Source organism: Mustela nigripes, chromosome 7 (genome assembly GCF_022355385.1).
Source record: "Mustela nigripes isolate SB6536 chromosome 7, MUSNIG.SB6536, whole genome shotgun sequence".
In the NCBI taxonomy this organism is placed as follows: Eukaryota; Metazoa; Chordata; class Mammalia; order Carnivora; family Mustelidae; genus Mustela; species Mustela nigripes.
The window spans coordinates 74,543,868-74,561,473 of NC_081563.1; the positions used below are offsets into that span (position 1 = coordinate 74,543,868).

Genomic DNA, 17,606 nt, shown 5'->3' on the forward strand with positions numbered 1-17,606 from the left:
AAAGCAAGTTTGTTTGCTTTTGACAAGACAAATGGGGAATTTACTCTCCATGACTTCTGTTTGAAAGCACAAGCTTTTATATATTTGTTGTTAGATCTCACTTATTTAAGCCATTTTGTTGGTTGGTTTCTTCATAACAGCTATTGACTGAGAATTTTTTTTTCCCCAGGTAAAATGTTTCAAGCACCAGACCTCACTCTGATTGTGGAATTCATATTTATGTTCTATAAGGAGAAACCCATTGATTGGCTCTTGGACCATATACTCTGGGTCAAAGTCTGCAACCCTGAAAAAGACGCAGTAAGTTGATTTCTTATGAGGGTGGATATAGGAGTGCTGCCAACTGTGACTTCCATCTTAGGTCTATCATTTTGTTCGTGTTCATTCCATGACCAACTCCTGGGGCCACGTGCTCCGGGCTCGTGATGATTAATATACATAGTTTAGAAATGCCACCTTAGGCTGGGTTGGAGAGAGGTTTGTTCTGGTCTCCCCTGTATCTGTTGGAGATAAGAGTCTTTCCCCTTCCTGACACCCAGGTGGTACTACGAGATCTAATTAAGGGCTAGCTGTCAGTTAAGTGCCTGCAAACCCTTTATCACTCCAGGGTCCTTGCTCACTACAGTGTATCCTCTTGCTCTATAAAGCCTGTGTACTAAGGTCCAGATCTTGTAGAGAATCACTACATAGTTGGATCCTCACCCCATCCAATTCCACCCCTCCCCGTAACACACCCTACAGCATCAGTTACCCTGAATAAAACCGTGCTTTCTCAGTTTGAGGGATACTACCTTCTACCAGGGGAAGAGGCTTCTTTTCTCTATCTTGTGAAAGTGACTTTCAAGAAGCCAGATAGTTGAATGAAAGCAATGACATTTGAAGTGCTTGCTTGCTTCTTGAGTTGACAGAAAATCCCTAAATTAGAGGGACTTTCAGATAACAGTGGAAAATCCCTTAAATCAGTGAAATCCACCTTTCTTCAGTTTGCTGATAAATGTTAGCAGTGTCATTAGGCTCTGGTATTTCTGTGTATTACTGTGGGCTATAGATGTTCTCCTGTCTGTCCTGAGTTGGGGTTATTTCAGCTTTCTTCATACTTTGTCATTTTTCTTTTTTTAAATACTTTGGGACAATATCGGGCCTAGCATATCTGGAAATAAGAAATAAAATAGCAGTGATATTTTATACCAAAGCAGTGGCAAGTCAAAAAGCACTTTTTAGTATATTACTTGCAAGAAACCAGTGTTCATATGCTGACCTTTGGGGTGATGGTAGCAGGTAAATGAGTCAATGATGATTTTTGTCTTATCATGTTATTTCCATAGAAATCTTGTTGTAAAAAGTAATTAGCTATGTTTTCCTTGTCCAATTAGAATTGTACCTCTGGAAAAAAAATCTTTTTTTTTTTTTTTTGATGTAAGCATAAATGTGAATACACATTCTTAAAAATAAGTCATTTTCTTTTTTAATTACTTATTCATGAGAGAGAGAGAGAGAGAGGCAGAGGGAGAAGCAGGCTCCTGAGGAGCAGGGAACCTGATTCGGGACTCTGGGATCATGACGTAAGCCGAAGGCAGGCGCTTAACCGACTGAGCCACCCCGGCGCCCCCCAAAATAAGTGATTTTTGACATGTAGTAACAGGAAGTCTTTATTATGGGAATGTGTCTTTACAGTGATGACTTAATATTCATTCTAAAACATTCTAACAAACATTAATTTGACTTCATGTCCTTACTATCTAGAACAGTTTGATCATGCCACCTGCCACTTAGTTTTTACGACACTGCCTTCTGGTGTTTGTAAGCTATTGTTACATTCTTTTTTGTCTGTTTGTTCTTAAACCACTTTCTTAGAGCAAATCATGGAACAGAACCAAATAGCAAAGTAGCTACTTTTCAACAATGATTGAACATATAAATTGATTTGAACAACTTTTATGATGTAAGTCCTGACCTGTATTTTCTTTGTGATTTACAGGCATTTTTATCGTAGGACATAGGAAAATTCAGGTGATCGTTTCACACCTACAGTATACTTGTATTCAATTGGTCTTCTGCAGTATTTCATCTCCTATAGGGTTAGCTCCTAAATGAGTCTGGGAGGTGAGAATCTCTGATAGTAGAAATTAAAACCATTGAAATCCTCCATAAATTTTAGCACACAGCCCTTTGGCCAGTTTGATCAATCTCTTCTGTCGCTGCTCCTTAGGCCATGTTTTTCTGTGGCCTGTAATTCTTCAGTTGCTTCTGCTAGGAAGTTGGGGAAACTGTCTCCACATGCTGGCAGCCTCCAGAACAGTAGCTCTTTGACACTGGGCTGGAAAATTCAACAGGTTTATCACCCACTTGGACTCTTCAGGCACCAGTGAGTCCATCGCCTGTGGAGAGGGCTCAGTCTCAGACACTGGTCATTCTCTCCCCCCCTTACTCCTTCCCCCTTGCTCTTCTCCTTTCCTCCTCCTGCCTTCCTTTCCCTCACCTCCCATTTGAGTAGTTGAATTTTGTGTAAATAGAATATGTTCTATTACCTATAGTGTTAGTAATAACAGTAATGAAGTAAAACCTCTTGAGAAAAATTAAGCATTTTAGTACCCAGGAAACTATTGGAGGCCTTTCCAAGTGGAAATGTCTTACAAATAAAAGTACATTCTTCGTCCAGAACTTGTAAAAGTCACTGAAAGTGAGAAGAGTTGATAAAAGCCTGACAGGACAGCTGAGGCTGTTTTCAAATACCAAGTTAACCCACAGGGGGCGCCCTGCTGGCAATCTGGGTTTCCCACAGCCAGACCAAGCGTGAGGACAGGTTGTAATCTGAAGTCTGGACCTGGAGGCGCTTCACATGAAAAAACAAGTTGTCCCGTACCTGTGCTGAGTTGAACTGTGGAACTTGAAATACCTAAGGAGCAGTGACAGAAAAGATTGATCAAACTGGCCAAAGGGCTGTGTGCTAAAATTTATAGAGGATTTAAATGGTTTTAATTTCTACTATCAGAGATTCTCACCTCCCAGACTCATTTTAGAACCTAACCCTATAGGAGATAAAATACTGCAGAAGACCAACTGAATGCTTATGGTCAGGTTGTTGCCTTGATTTTCAGATAACTTTGATGCAACAAAATATGCCTTTTATTATTTGCAAATCCTGCGTTGTATCATCCAATTAAAGACATTCTGTATATTTGAACCAAACCTCTAGGTTATATTGTGTGCATTTTAATTTTAAAAGTCAGATGGACATTTTGATGTATCCTGAAGATGGTTGAAATTAAATCCTGAACTCTTCTCTTAGCTGTGCTTATTTTAAATTTTTTTCATATTAAATCTGTTTATCTAGTAAGTAGCAAATCTCAATGTGTTAAAAAGGACCTTAAGAATTGTGATTTGGAATTATGAGATAAGTTGGATTTTCTTTTCAATATTCTTGAAAAGGACTTCTGAAAGGGGCACCTGGGTAGCCCAATTGGTCGAGTGTCCAACTCTTGGTTTCAACTCAGGTCATGATCTCAGGGTTATGAGATGGAGCCCCACGTCTCAGGCTCCGTGCTGGATGTGGAACCTACTTACAACTCTCTCTCTCCCTCTCCTTCTGCCCCTCCCTGACCCCTACTCTGTCTCTAAAAAAAGGAAAAAGAAAATAAAAGGACTTGTGGTTTTCTGATGAGGACAAGATTTCATTTTGTAATGTGACACTGAGATTTTTTTTTTTAATATTTAGAAACATTGTGATAGACAGAAAGCAAATCTACGAATTCGCTTCAGACCTTCGCTTTTCCAACATGTTGGTCTGCATTCTTCTCTATCAGGAAAAATACAGAAACTCACGGTTGGTGATGTAATTTTATTTTCCTCATGCACATACAGTTTGTTATTTAGTGTTTAGTCACTGATTATTCTTCTTAAGTATAAATAAGCTATATGATGTTTAACAGCATATGTGTTTCTCCTCTTAGGATAAAGATTACATGAAACCATTAATTCTTAAAATCCATGTAAACCCACCTGCAGAGATATCTACTTCTTTGAAGGTCTACCAAGGACATACACTGGAGAAAACTTACATGGGGGAGGATTTCTTCTGGGCTATAACCCCAGTAGCCGGAGACTACATTTTGTTCAAATTTGATAAGCCAGTCAATGTAGAAAGGTTGGTGACTATTGAAATTTATTTGGTCTTAAAATTTTACACCTTTTCTTAGTGTGATTTACGATTTTTTTTTTTTAAATGTGTATAACAGATGTGAGGAGACGGTGGGTCCCAAGTGTTAGATTGTAAAATACTTTCCTACAACTCAGTAGAAAAATGGGTGTGTTGTTTTTAGGTAGGACATCAGCTCTTAGCATGTTTGGTAAATTCTTGGTATCGTTGAACAAATGTTTAGTATAGTTTTTTAGTACTTTCAGGCAGAATTCTTCCTCAAAATATAGATTAGTTTTCATGTCCTTATTCTAGAATATCCCTCAGGGTTGAGTGAGAGCTAGTCAGTTACCTGGAAAATTGGTTGAAATGATACTTTTGACAGACTGTGACCATCCTTAGTCAGTGATTTTACACATGCTGGCTTGCTTTTAGACCACCGTGGAAGAATTCATAACCCTTTTGTGTTTTTCAGAATTTATGTTCATTTAACAGAATTTAGGACTCTTTCCTGCCTGTTTTTTAACAGTCATGATTTACCCCAACCTTTCTTCAGTTTGGGGTGTATTCCCCAAACTATAAACCATCTGTGGTACACTTAAATGTAATCCCTGAATGGAATATAATTCTGTAGCCTGGGGCACATTGTGTTACGTGTTCTTGTGTGAGGTGTGTCCCATTGTTAGAACCCACAAAAACTCATTTGGATTAATTCTACTTAAGGTTTTCAGAATAGTGCATAGTTATCACGTTATTGATTTTGTTTTATTACTCTAAACTGATTCTAAAGAGGAATTTAAATGTGTAAAAATGTTTTGGGCAATATGTTGAGTGCTGTGGAGTGTGTAATCTGGCGATTCACAGACCTCTACCCCTGGGGCTAATAATACATTATATGTTTATTTTAAAAATTAAAAATAAAAAAAAATGTTTTGGGCAATGGGACTATCCCTGGAAAAACCTAAAAATACTTTGGAGTAATATTTCACATTTATGAATATATAATATTTTGAGGTTAAATTTAATGTTTATTTTTATACTTATAGTATGATATTCAGCACTTTGAAGTAGTATTTACCACACTTAAGAGTCATCATAGGGGCATTTGGGTAGCTCAGTTGGTTGAGCCTCTGACTCCTGATCTCAGCTCAGGTCTTGATCTTAGAGTCAGGGGTTCAGGCCCTGTGTTGGGGTCTATGCTGGGTGTGGAGCCTACATTGAAAAAAAAAGATGTCATCATAAATATCTGAAATGGGGTTAATATCCAAAATATGTAAAGAACTTACCCAACTCAATACCAAAAAAGCAAATGATTTGATTAAAAAATGGAGCAGAGGACCTGAAGACACATTTTTCCAGAGATGACATATAGATGCCCACCAGATGGATGAAAGGATGCTCAGCATCATTAGGTGTCAGGGAGAGGCAAGTCAAAACAATGAGCTGTCACCTTATACCAGTCAGAATGGCTAAAATCAGAATGACAAGAAAGAACAAGTGTTGGCAGGGGCATGGGGAAAGGGGGCCCCTTGTGCACTGTTGGTGGGAATGTAAATTGGTGCAACCACTATGGGAAACAATATGAAGGTTCCTTAAAAAATTAAAAATGGAAGTACAGTATAATGCAGTAATTCCACTACTGGGTACTTACCAAAGGAAAGGAAAACACTACTTCAAAAAGATTCTTGCAGCTCTATGTTTACTGCAGCATGATTAACAGTGGCCATGATAGGGAATCATCCCAAGTGTCATCAGTAGAAAAACAGGGAAGATAAGGAGATTGTGGTATATGTACCCACGAGGGAATATGCCACACAAAGGATGAGATCTTGCCTTTTGTGACAATGTGGATGGACCTAGAGGGTATTAAGCTAAATGAAGTAAGTCATCCTGAGAAAGACAAATACCACATAATTCCACTCAGGAATCTTAAAGAAAACAACCCACAAGCAAACAAAAAGCAGACTCAGACCTGTGAATACAGAAAACAAACTGTTGGCCAGAAGGGGAGGGGAGTTGGGGGGGTTGGGCAAAATGGTGAAGAGGAGAGGGAGCTACAGGCTTCCAGAGATGGAATGAGTACATTGCTGGCATAAAAGGCACAGCATAGGGAATACAGTGAGTGACAGTGTAGCAGCCCTGTATGGTGACAGATGGCAGCCGCCCTTGTGGTGAGCTCAGACTCACACAGAGATGGCAGATCACTGTGTTGTACACCTGAAGCTAATGTAGCATTGCGGGTCAGCTATACTCAGAGACTTCTAAACAAAGAGTTATCATACAATTAGAAACAATTTTTTCACCTCCATAAATCAAATAGTCTCAGACCATTTCTGTTGGTTTATTTTTAACAAGTTAAAATTGTGCCAGCAAAGAATCTGCTAAAGAACTCCTGTTTTGGAGATCAGATTTGTTAACAAATGTATTTACAATAAACTTCTATAAAGTATATGATCCCACTGAGGACCCATTTCTTTTTTTTTTTTTTTCAAAGATTTTATTTATTTATTTGACAGAGATCACAAGTAGGCAGAGAGACAGGCAGAGAGAGAGAGGAGGAAGCAGGCTCCCTGCAGAGCAGAGAGCCTGATGTGGCGCTCGATCCCAGGACCCTGGGATCATGACCTGAACCGAAGGCAGAGGCTTAACCCACTGAGCCACCCAGGTGCCCCTGAGGACCCATTTCTATAAAACACAGTTCTTTTAAAATCAGAGTATATCTGAATTTTCTCAGAATTCATGGAGAGACCCCCCACCTTGCCTAGAATAGGGAAAAGGAATCACTTTTGACTTGCATAATAATGGACTTGCTGTGGGGGGGCGTAAAGCAGAAGTTGTATTTATCAGTACAGAAATTAAGTGGTAGGGAAAATATTTTCTGACTACATATTGTGGTATGTTTTGATTAACAAAAAAGTTTTAAAATACAAAAAAATGAGGGAAAAAATCACAACCCCATAGATACCACTGTGATCATATTGGCACTTTCTACCTTGAAAGCCATTATGGTCTGTATGTAATTTTATGTCTTATATTTTCCATCATAATTTGTCATAAATGATTTATAAACATTTTTAATACCTTTTTTAAAAGATATTTTTATTTATTTATTTGACATAGAGAGAGATTACAAATAGGCAGAGAGAGGGGGAAGCAGGCTCCCCGCTGAGCAGAGAGCCTGATGTGGGGCTTGATTCCAGGACTTTAAGACCACGACCCGAGCCGAAGGGAGGGGCCCAACCCACTGAGCCACCCAGGTGCCCCTTGTAAACATTTTAATAGTTGCACATTCTCCCCACTGTCGGCTATACCATCATTTATTTCTTCTGATATTAAACTTTGTAGATCATACTGACTCTTCCGCTGTAATCTCATAGTAAACACCTCTGAATCAGTCTGTTTGAATGGCAAATTCTGTCCATCATTCCTTTCTTAAAAGTGGCTTCCTGGGCTGCCTGGGTGGCTCAGCAGGTTGGAGCCTCTGCCTTCAGCTCAGGTATGATCCCAGAGTCCTGGGATCTGAGCCCCACATCAGGCTCTCTGCTCAGCAGGGAGCCTGCTTCCCCTTCTCTCTGCCTGCCTCTCTGCCTACTTGTGATCTCTGTCTGTCAAGTGGATAAATAAAATCTTTAAAAAAAAAGTGGCTTCCTCTGTTTTGTATTGGTCTGTAGCTGAGGTCATGAGTGGCCCATAAGTTATAGCAGGTAGCATTTCAAGTCAAAGATGTCTTAAAAAAAGGTGTCTCTCATCTGAAAATGTTGGAATTAATCTTTGGCGTAGCCTAGAGGGAGCTGAGGGTGCCCTTCCCTCTGTAACACTGGAAAATCCGGTCTTCATCCCAAATGATTTCTGCCCACCAATACCATACTGTATACCGTTAGCCTCCTGTCTCTGCTCCTTGCTGAGTACTTTGAATAGGCAGGGTATTTTGTCAGTTTTCATAAACTCATAAACTTGCTACAGTCCCACGAGGTGAGAATCTCTGCACTTTTAGAAGAAACTCAGGCTCAGAAAGCTAATGTAACTTGCTAAATGTGAGAATTCTCTAAATGAGAGAATAAATGAGAGACTTAGGGTTTGGATCTAGGTCTTTCTAAATCTAAACTTTTCACTGTTTAACTTAGTTAAAGTTGTTTTCTATCTTTTTTTTTTCTTTTTTTAAGATTGTATTCATTTATTTGAGAGGGAGAAAGCAAGCACAAGTGGGCAGAGAGGCAGGCAGAGAGAGAGGGAGAAGCAGGCTCCCCACTGAGCAAGGAGCCTGGTGTGGGGACTCGATCTCAGGACCCTGGGATCATGACCTGAACTGAAGGCAGCCGCATAACAGACTGAGCCACCCAGGCGCCCCTAAACTTAAGTTTTCAGTTTAGATTTAGATAGGCATTGCATGCCCTGTCTGGGTTTGACACCCGCCCGCCCTCCCTCCTTTCCCCATATACACTTACACACACACACACTGGTTTTCAGGGTGTCAGAACCTGAGGACATTATCCTCATACCCCGGGCGTATTTTAGATTGATCATAGTTGCTATTCAGATGTTTGTTCATAGTGATAAGTGGAATTATTCAGATATTTGGAATTAGTTAATTTACTCTCAGGCTCCTAATATTGAAATTATTTGCATTGGATAAAGCTAGTCTTTGAACTTGCCATGGCTCATGGCCGTCCTGGTGAAAATTTTCTCGGGCACAAGATACAGTAGTGTTCTGTAGGTGCTGCAGCTTCAGTTACTCCTCGAGCATAGCGTATGTTTAAAACAGTGTGAACCGCAGCTTAAATCTGTCTTTTTTTTTTTTTTCTTAAAGTCTGTTAAATACATTATTTCGTCAAGCACCACACATGCCCCTTCTGATGGAAGGAATTAACACATCCCCTCAGGGTTGCATCCTTGAGTTTTTAGGTTCCCTGCAACTATTCGGAACAGTAACATGCCCTCGCTACGCGCCCTGGTGCAGTCCCCGCTCAACCCAAGCATTGCTGGGAAAACTCACTATGAGGTGAGGCCGTCTTCCTGAATCTTCGTCAAGTCTAGTCTGACTCATACTTTTATGTTTGTCTTTTCAGTTACTTGTTCCACAGCGGCAACCAAGAACATCCAGGAGATATCCTGCTCAACACAACTGTGGAAGTTTTGCCTTTAAAGGTATGCCTGTTTTTTCCCCTAATTCTTCAGAACTAAGACCAGGAGACCTGGTTTGAGGTTATCCTTACTGACGAGGTGAAAGAAAATTCTCTCATTTGCAGGACCTTCATGACAAGCAAGATTAATTTTTTTTTTTTGAATTATGGAACACTTAGTATATGTCCCATCTGTCTTATTCATAGAGCCTCCATTTTGTTTCCTGTTGGAAAATAACATGGAAGTTCCTACTAGGAAAATAAGTGAATCATCATTTTACTTTAATGCTTAACTGGTGTTTATATTTTGAGTCCCAAATGCCATGTGGTTTTAATGCCTGTTGTTTAATACACAAAATTAATTTACTGGTCTTTAAGGAGTGCTTAGTTTTCTTTCAGGTTAACACAGTTTTTTATTTTTAATGAACCCTATTAAATTGGTTTAAATTTAAATTAATTAAAATTTAAATGTTCTAATCAATGTATCATTATCTGTATTTATTTATATTTATATATTTAAATTTTCTAACCAATCTAGAAAGATACATAGATTCAGATAGTTATATATAAAAGAATATTTGTATTGATAAACTTTTTAAGATTCAAGACTGAGATGACATTTTTCTTTTTTAGAAATAGCTGAGCCGCAAACATCACTTTTATGTTTATTAAGATATATTAGATCTGTTGTAAATAGAAGTAATGATTTGCAAAGTTAATGTTTTTGTTCTATTTTAGAGTGAAGGTTTGGAAATAAGCAAAGAAACCAAAGACAAACGATTAGAAGATGGTTATTTCAGAATAGGTAATACCTCCTACTTTAACCTAGTAGAATGTCCTTGACTTTTCTGGGCTAACTCCTAAGTAATTATAACTTCTCGTTGGATGTTAAGCACTTTAGGGTTATAGTTACCAATGTCCTCCCAAGTTGTGTGGGTTCTCGTGTTTCATACTTTGTCTTGACCCAACCAGGATTTCAGATCAGAGGTTCATTTGTTGGTTCCTCTTTCTCTCCCCACCTTCTGTTTCATGGTTGATAGTCACTACTAGATCCTCTGCCTTCAGCTGCCTCCTGCCCTCTCTGACCGGGCGATGGTAGCTACTTGCAGGGTCCCAGCAACATCCATGTGCCAGAAGCTCTGTGCCTTTAGCCCCTGCCTCCTTCCTGAGCTTCAGGTCTGTACTGGGATGCTTTCTCTCTCTTTAAGGATTTTATTTATTTATTTGAGAGAGAGAAAGAAAGAGAGAGCACCAAAGCAGAGGGGGTGGGGATAAGGGAGAAGCAGGCCACCTGCAGAGCAGAGAGCCCCATGCGGGGCTCGATTTCAGGACGCTGAGATCATGACCTGAGCCGAAGGCAGAAGCCCGGGCACCCCCTGAGATGCTTTCTGACATGGCCACACCGCCATTTGCTCTGAGCATCTGTGCCAGGGTCGTACCTTTCGGCCACCATAATTTTTGCTATCACTGTTCACCTGGTTGCCTAAGCCCAATCTTGGGAGACACTCTGAACACACACCCCACTTTGTACTGTCTGTTAGCATAAAATAGGTCCATCTGGGAATGCCTAGTCACCTGCCCTGGGCTGGTGCTCAGGCCTCTGCCTCTGGGTCGGGGCCGGAGAAGGACTGCCTCTCCCTGCGTCCTTCCCCTCGCTTTGCCCGGAACCCCAGCAGTTGCCTTTCTAAAGCGTCCCTGTTGCCACGATGTTAGCCTGGAGAGAGATCTTAACACCTTTCCATGATCACATTCCTTAGCTTCCATCCACTTTCACATCATGTTTCCTTTGACTCTCAGTTTCCCTTGTCCTGAGTCTCTTGTTCCTCTCATGCTCCTTGTGCTCATGTGCGGCTGTGCCTCTGGCCATTTTCTCCACCTGGTATTTCTCCTAATGAAGGCTTTCTCGTTTTCTGTTAAACACTGCAGCTGCCCCTCTTGTCTGCTCTTCCTAACACACTGCGTGCGCTTTACTGTGCGGCCTTGCCATGTCACAGGGCGGTCCCCTGTCACAGCGCGGTCACCTGTCACAGTGCAGTCCCGCGCACTTGGCGGGGAAGGCAGGCGGCGATGGCCCTTGGCTGTCTCTTGCAGTTAACATACGCTCTGTTGCTGGATGGCTGTCACTCAGTGAATGAGGATGTATTTTCTTTTTCTTAAAAGTGAATGAGGATGTATTTTCTTTTTCTTAAAAGTAATGCTTTTCTTAGTGGTAGGCAGAAGAGAATATTGGTAAGTTTACACTGTCGGTGTACAGGACAGATACAATCAGAAAACTGTCTTGAGAGTTTTCACATCTGGTGTCATGGTTTCTGCTACAAGGTTTGTGTGATAACCCTAGTTTTTGTGTAGTTTTGGTGGATAGATGAACTTCATTATTTTCGTATTTGGGTTATGTCTAGAAATGTACAAAAACTTGGCTGCATATCCAAGACATTTATTAACCCTATTACTTGTCCGTTATTTAGTTTCTGAGACTGTTGTGTTCTAGATTAGGAAAGCTTAGGAAATTGACCATCAGTAGTAACTTGAAGATAATGACCATCTAAGACAGCAGCTCAAACATGTTTAGAACAGAAGAGAAAGTGTAAATCAGCCAGCCTAGGACCTTGTATAACGAAAAGGTGCATCAGAAATAAGGAGCAACTGATTTCTTTCAACTGAGTATGAAACAATTCCACTCCCTTAAGTATGCCTTCGTGGAATAGCTTCGCAGACCTTCCTCATAGTGGAACAGCCGTACCTGGTGAAAACGATTTTCAAAAACATAGAGCAGATGGAGAGACATTACTCATGAAAATCTGAATCTGAGTAAGAACATGAAAAGTCTGGGGCTTTAGGCACCTGACCCACTGCGTTCCCCACACTGCCTGAGCTCAGTGAGACTGGAGCTCTATTCTCGACACTTTCTAGTCAGTCCCAGTTGTGAGGCAAAGAGCCCTGTCAGAGAAACACTGGAAGGACAGACTGGTGCGCAGTCGGGGTGTGGTTGGGGGGAGCCCCACAGGGCGTGACCCTGCAAGTCTCGGCCAGTCCCAGGAATTGGGAGTTGTAATTACTCTCCAGTAAGCTCCTCCTTCCTTTCCCCCTTCTTTCCTGTCTCTCAGTGTGGACCTACCAGTTCACTGGGTCAAGAACAAAAATTAAATTTCTTGTTCGGGAAGCTGGTACAGGCACGTGGCACCAAACGCAAACCTGAAAACGTGAATTTCAGTCTCCTCTGCTCTTCTTTTCCGTCCTCCCCAGTGCTTCCCAGAGGCAGTTCCTTTAAGGCTTTGTGTCCTTCTAGAAGTTATCTGTTCAGAAATGAAGAGATACGAGTCTATTCTTTAAAAACACACAATCACACAGGAATGATAACATGCTGTACGTCCTTTGTTCTGCATCTTTTCCCCGATCAAATACACAAGTATTATATATGAAAGAGGAACATTCCAAAAGGTCGTAACATTTCAGATGCGCAGAAGATACAAATAATAGTGTAATGAGCATCTGTGTGTTTGGCTTAAGATTTGCCAATTCAGTTGTTCTTCCCTAATACCTTCTTTCCCCCTCCCACCCAAGGAGAACCACTGTCCTAAGGTTTGTGGTTACCATTTGCGTGTCCACTTCTACTATGTATGTACGATGTATTCCTGAACAACACGCAGTGTTATTTTGCTCGTTAAATCTGAGCGAAATAATAACCTTCCATAGTCTACAGTTTCTTTTCTCACCCCATCATGCGATTCATCCATGTGGATGCGTGTATCTTTGGCTCATTCATTTACTTGCTGTGTAAGTGTTCACAGTGGATATATCATTGTCTGTCCTCCTGTTTGTTTATAAAGTTTGTTTCCTTTTTTTCCCATTATAAAGAATGCTTGTTTGAACAATTCTGCACATGTATGAGAGTGTCTCTGTGTTGAGTGCAAGTAGATCGTTAGCTACATTATCTTCTGTTGTACTTTATTCTTCGTATTCTTTCTTCATTCTTTTAATTGGCTGCCTAGTATTTCCATGGATTACCATATCAAAATTCGCATAGCCAGTCCCCTAGTGGTGGATGGTTGTTGGCAGTTTTTGCTACAATTTGTAGTCTTTTGGACATGTGAGAGTATATCTGCAGGATAAAATCCTGGGTGAAACTGTTTTTGTTGTTGTTTTTAAAGATTTTATTTATTTATTTGACAGAGATCACAAATAGGCAGAAAGGCAGGCAGGGGTTGGGGGCGGGGAAGCAGGCTCCCTGCAGAGCAGAGAGCCCAATGTGGGGCTTGATTCCAGGACCCTGAGATCATGACTTGAGCTGAAGGCAGAGCCTTAACCCACTGAGCCACCCAGGTGCCCGTGTTGTTGTTTTTTTTTTTAAGATTTACCTATTTAAAGAGTGTGTGCATGCACACAGAGGGAAAGCGCAGGGAGAGAGAAAGAGTCTTAAGCAGATTCCCCATAGACCCTGGAGCCTAACACAGGGCTCAGTCTCACAACCCTGAGATCACAACCTGAGCCACAACCAAGAGTTGGTTGCTTAGCTGACTGTCTCACTCAGGTGTGTCCTGGATGCAGGTGTTTTAAAGAGGCCAGTTACACCATTAGGTAATTACCTTTCTAATTAAACGAGCTCATCAGATGATAGTATGATACCTCATTAAAGTGTTTCAAGTTTCACAGTATTTTTCAGCCCTAAGTTCCCTGCCTAACTCAATAATTCAGTAATACTTTTTTGTAGCATGTACTTCCCACCCCAGTCTAGCCCCAGCATGGACATACTTTCATGAAATAAGATTATTAATAGGAGCGCCTGGGTGGCCCAGTGGGTTGAGCATCGCCTTCGGCTCAGATCATGATCTCAGGGTCCTGGGATGGAGCCCCACATCGGGCTCTCTGCTCAGTGGGGAGCCTGCTTCCTCCTCTCTGCCTGCCTCTCTGCCTCCTCTCTCTGTGATCCTCTCAGTGATCTCTCTCTGTCAAATAAATGAGTAAGATCTTTTTTTAAAAAAAGATTATTAATAACTTTTAAATAAGAAATACGTTTAATACTACAAGTCTTCTTGGGGGCACTTGGGTGCCTTAGTGAAATGTAGGACTCTTGATTTTGGCTCAGATTGTGATCTCAGAGTTGTGGGATTGAGCCTGACCTGGGGTTCTTGTGCTCAGTGTGGAGTCCGCTTGTCTCTCTTCCTCTGCCCTGCCCCGGCTCGCATGTGTGCATTCTCTCTCTAAAATAAATAAATCTCTAAAAAATATATTACAGGTTTTCTCTGGTATGATTTTCAGATTGAACATATCTTACTAAAAGCCTATCATTATTTTGTAAAACTCTAGATTAGGCTGCATAATCTCCACACCAGATAGCCTCAGTCCTGCTCTGGCCCTCTTCCTCTTGGTTTTTTTCCCTCCCTACTTCCTGTTTTTGCTTAGAATGTTTAATTTTTTTGTTTTTGTTTTTATTTTTCAATGTTTTTTGAAAAAAATGAAAATTATATATTGTGACATGTAAAAATGATAAAAAGGTTTGATTTCAGTGTCCATAAATAGTTATTGGAACACTGTATTGGTGCTCGCTTACTTCTGTGCGGTCCCTGCGCTCTGACGCCCCAGCGGGTGAGAAGAGCCGAGAGTTTGCAGCCAAGAAGGAGGTGGTGCTGGGGCGCTCCAGGTAGTGGCAATGCAGTTATGATATGACCGTGTCCCCGCACACCACCATCCTGTGATGTTTAGAAAATAATAATCATAATGATAACCAGTGCTTACACATGATGCCAAAAACTATGAAAGTGGACTTTGAATGCCAGTGCTTTTTAACCATGAAAATGTGGTGTATTTGATCAGATCGGATGGCAGATCGCCATGGTTATTATGCCGCGATGTGACAGCTGGTCTGGGGAACACATTGCCATCCTGAGCACTCACGCTGTTCCCAACTCACAGGAAAGCAGAGGTCAGGAAATCAGAAGATTTAATGGACAGTATTTCATGACAGCAGAATTTCTTCCCAGAAATAAATGCCCATGAGGCTGTAACCAGAGTGAGTGTCGGGGTGACTCGGGTGTTAGCCAAGTAAATGAAGCCAATGACCAAGGGTACGTTATGTAGTATTTAATTGGAGCAGCCAAGATGTGTGTGCAGATAAAATAAACTTAAGACCATCAAGCTTTCACTCACAACCAACTGCTTGAAGAATTGAGGACACTGGGAACACGATCACTCAGAAGACAAAGCAAGACCATTGACTGCCTAAGTGTTAATAATATGATATGGTATTTATAGCATATTTTAACATTAACTACATGAAAACAAGAGAACACAAGACAGGAAGGTAATAACTAAATGTATATCATTGTAAGATTATTACTAATTGGCAAAATAGAATTTTTTTGAAGTCAGACTGATAACAAGTACATTGTACATAGTACATAGAGTACCAATAAATAATAAAGTGTATATATAAATATAAGCATATATACACAAATAGGTAAATGGATATGTTTAAAAAAGGGGGGGGAGTTGGAAAGAGAAAATAAATTTAAGCCCTAGAGTGCTTGAAGGTTTCTTCCCCATTGTAAATTGAAGAATTATATTTAATATTTATGTAACAGATACTCACATCTTGTTGGGAAAACAGCTTCCTTCATAGAAGGTGGAAAAAATACTGCAAATATTTCATTATGCCAGGTGTTTATTCTTTCTAAAACCCCAATAGTGTCATTTTCCTCAAAATTAATCCTGATTATCACTAAATGTTCTTTACTTAGTTGACTCCCAAATGCTTGACACTCCTTTTTTTGTTTTTGTTCTTGTTTTTTTTCCTGGTCTTTGTGCATGTGTGTGTGTGAGGGATTAGATACACTAATGCATTTTGTACCTTTTTGGATGGGGATATTTGCAAGATCACGGTCAGAAATCCTGCTAGTGAACAGTATCTGGGGGTATTTCAGTGCACAAAAAGTCATAACAAATATAATTATATGTGGGAAATTGGATCTAGACCTGCAGTACAAAGAAAGCCTAAAAAATCTTCTTGCCCTAGGTAACACTAGAAAACACTAGGTAACACTAGAAAAAAAAAAAAAAAAAGGCTGGATTCTATCATTTCCATTAAAAAACAACAACAACAACAACAACAACAAAAAAACAAAGCAAATTGTTTCCTGGTCTCTTGATGAGTTGATAGAGGTTATAGGTCCTGCCTAGTTGTTATTTGGAGTCAATGCCAACCTTGAAGTAACTGAAGCATTGGCCTCTGAAAAATCTGCATGCAACCAAGTACAGGCAAGAATATTTTCCAACAAGCTGAGAAAACACAAATTGAGTACAACCTGAAGTGAAATGTGTTACACTGAATGGTGGTGAAGATATCCATAAAGAAGAAGGCTTAGTTGGATACGTGTACAGAGCTTGTGGAAATGTAAGTGAAGCCAGTGGTTATTTTATTATTCATCTGGTACTTTACAGGAACTACTTGAATCTGTCATGTATTATTATTTTATTGAACCAGCAGCGTCATCAGTGAACTTGATTCATTCTCATGGACTCTGCCATGATCAGTTCTGTGAATTTTTGTCAGAGATAGGAACTGAACAGTATGACCTTCTGGACCACACAGCAGCTCTGGGGCTTAGCTGTGATCAATTTTAAAATGGATAAACAAAGCAAAACAGAAAAAGAACTTTTTTTTTTAAGCCTAGGAACATTATTGAAATTTTTTCCCAAGACTGCCCTTTACCACTATTATCTCTTAGAAAGTTAGTTTTTGGTGCAGACTTGATAATGTTTTATTCAAGCTAAAATTACAAGACAAAATAGCACTTCCGTGCAGACCTTTTATTCCAGCCAAGCCACTGATGACCGTGATTATTTGAGCTCCAATATCAGACTGATCAAGAAGCTTCCACCTGACTTTTGCTCAAAAGTGACTCATCTGCAGTGTAGTAACACTTGCAAGGCAAGTATTGAGGAGAAGAACCTAATGGAATTCCATGCATACCCTCCAAGTGATTAATATGCTCCAGTAAAATCACGTGCTAGTGGAGCACCTAGGCTGTGTGAAAGGAATTAGTCAAGATAAAATATGTAAAATCTCATGGATTCATATGAACATATGAACATTTACGATCGATTTTAATGAGGAAGATCACTTTGAATCCCAGTTAACTGAATGATGTTAACCACCCCCCCCACCATCCTAAAAGGAATTATGTTTTTCTTGGTACACCTGCATGGTGGTTCTTATCATTTGAATTTCATCAATAAAAATTTTGTGGACATTTTTTCCCCCACTTCCCGTGTAGAAGTGTCAACCTGATATGGGAGCAAACTATTTGTCTGTCACTTTTTCCATTGCATTTTGTTGTTTTAATAAATTCCTCACA

The 17,606-nt window shown here is 40.2% G+C and overlaps 1 protein-coding gene across 6 annotated transcripts in view; it reads left to right on the top strand.

The window, feature by feature from the left end:
- The window catches only part of MGAT4A (alpha-1,3-mannosyl-glycoprotein 4-beta-N-acetylglucosaminyltransferase A), a 143,083-nt gene that overhangs the window by 124,506 nt on the left and 971 nt on the right, over nt 1-17,606 (top strand). For all 6 annotated transcript variants that reach the window (XM_059406153.1, XM_059406151.1, XM_059406156.1 and 3 more), the window contains exons 10-14: nt 170-300; nt 3,716-3,823; nt 3,951-4,144; nt 9,202-9,280; nt 9,994-10,060. In XM_059406153.1, coding sequence (XP_059262136.1) covers nt 170-300; nt 3,716-3,823; nt 3,951-4,144; nt 9,202-9,280; nt 9,994-10,060 — 579 coding nt within the window. The remainder of the gene's footprint in view (nt 1-169; nt 301-3,715; nt 3,824-3,950; nt 4,145-9,201; nt 9,281-9,993; nt 10,061-17,606) is intronic.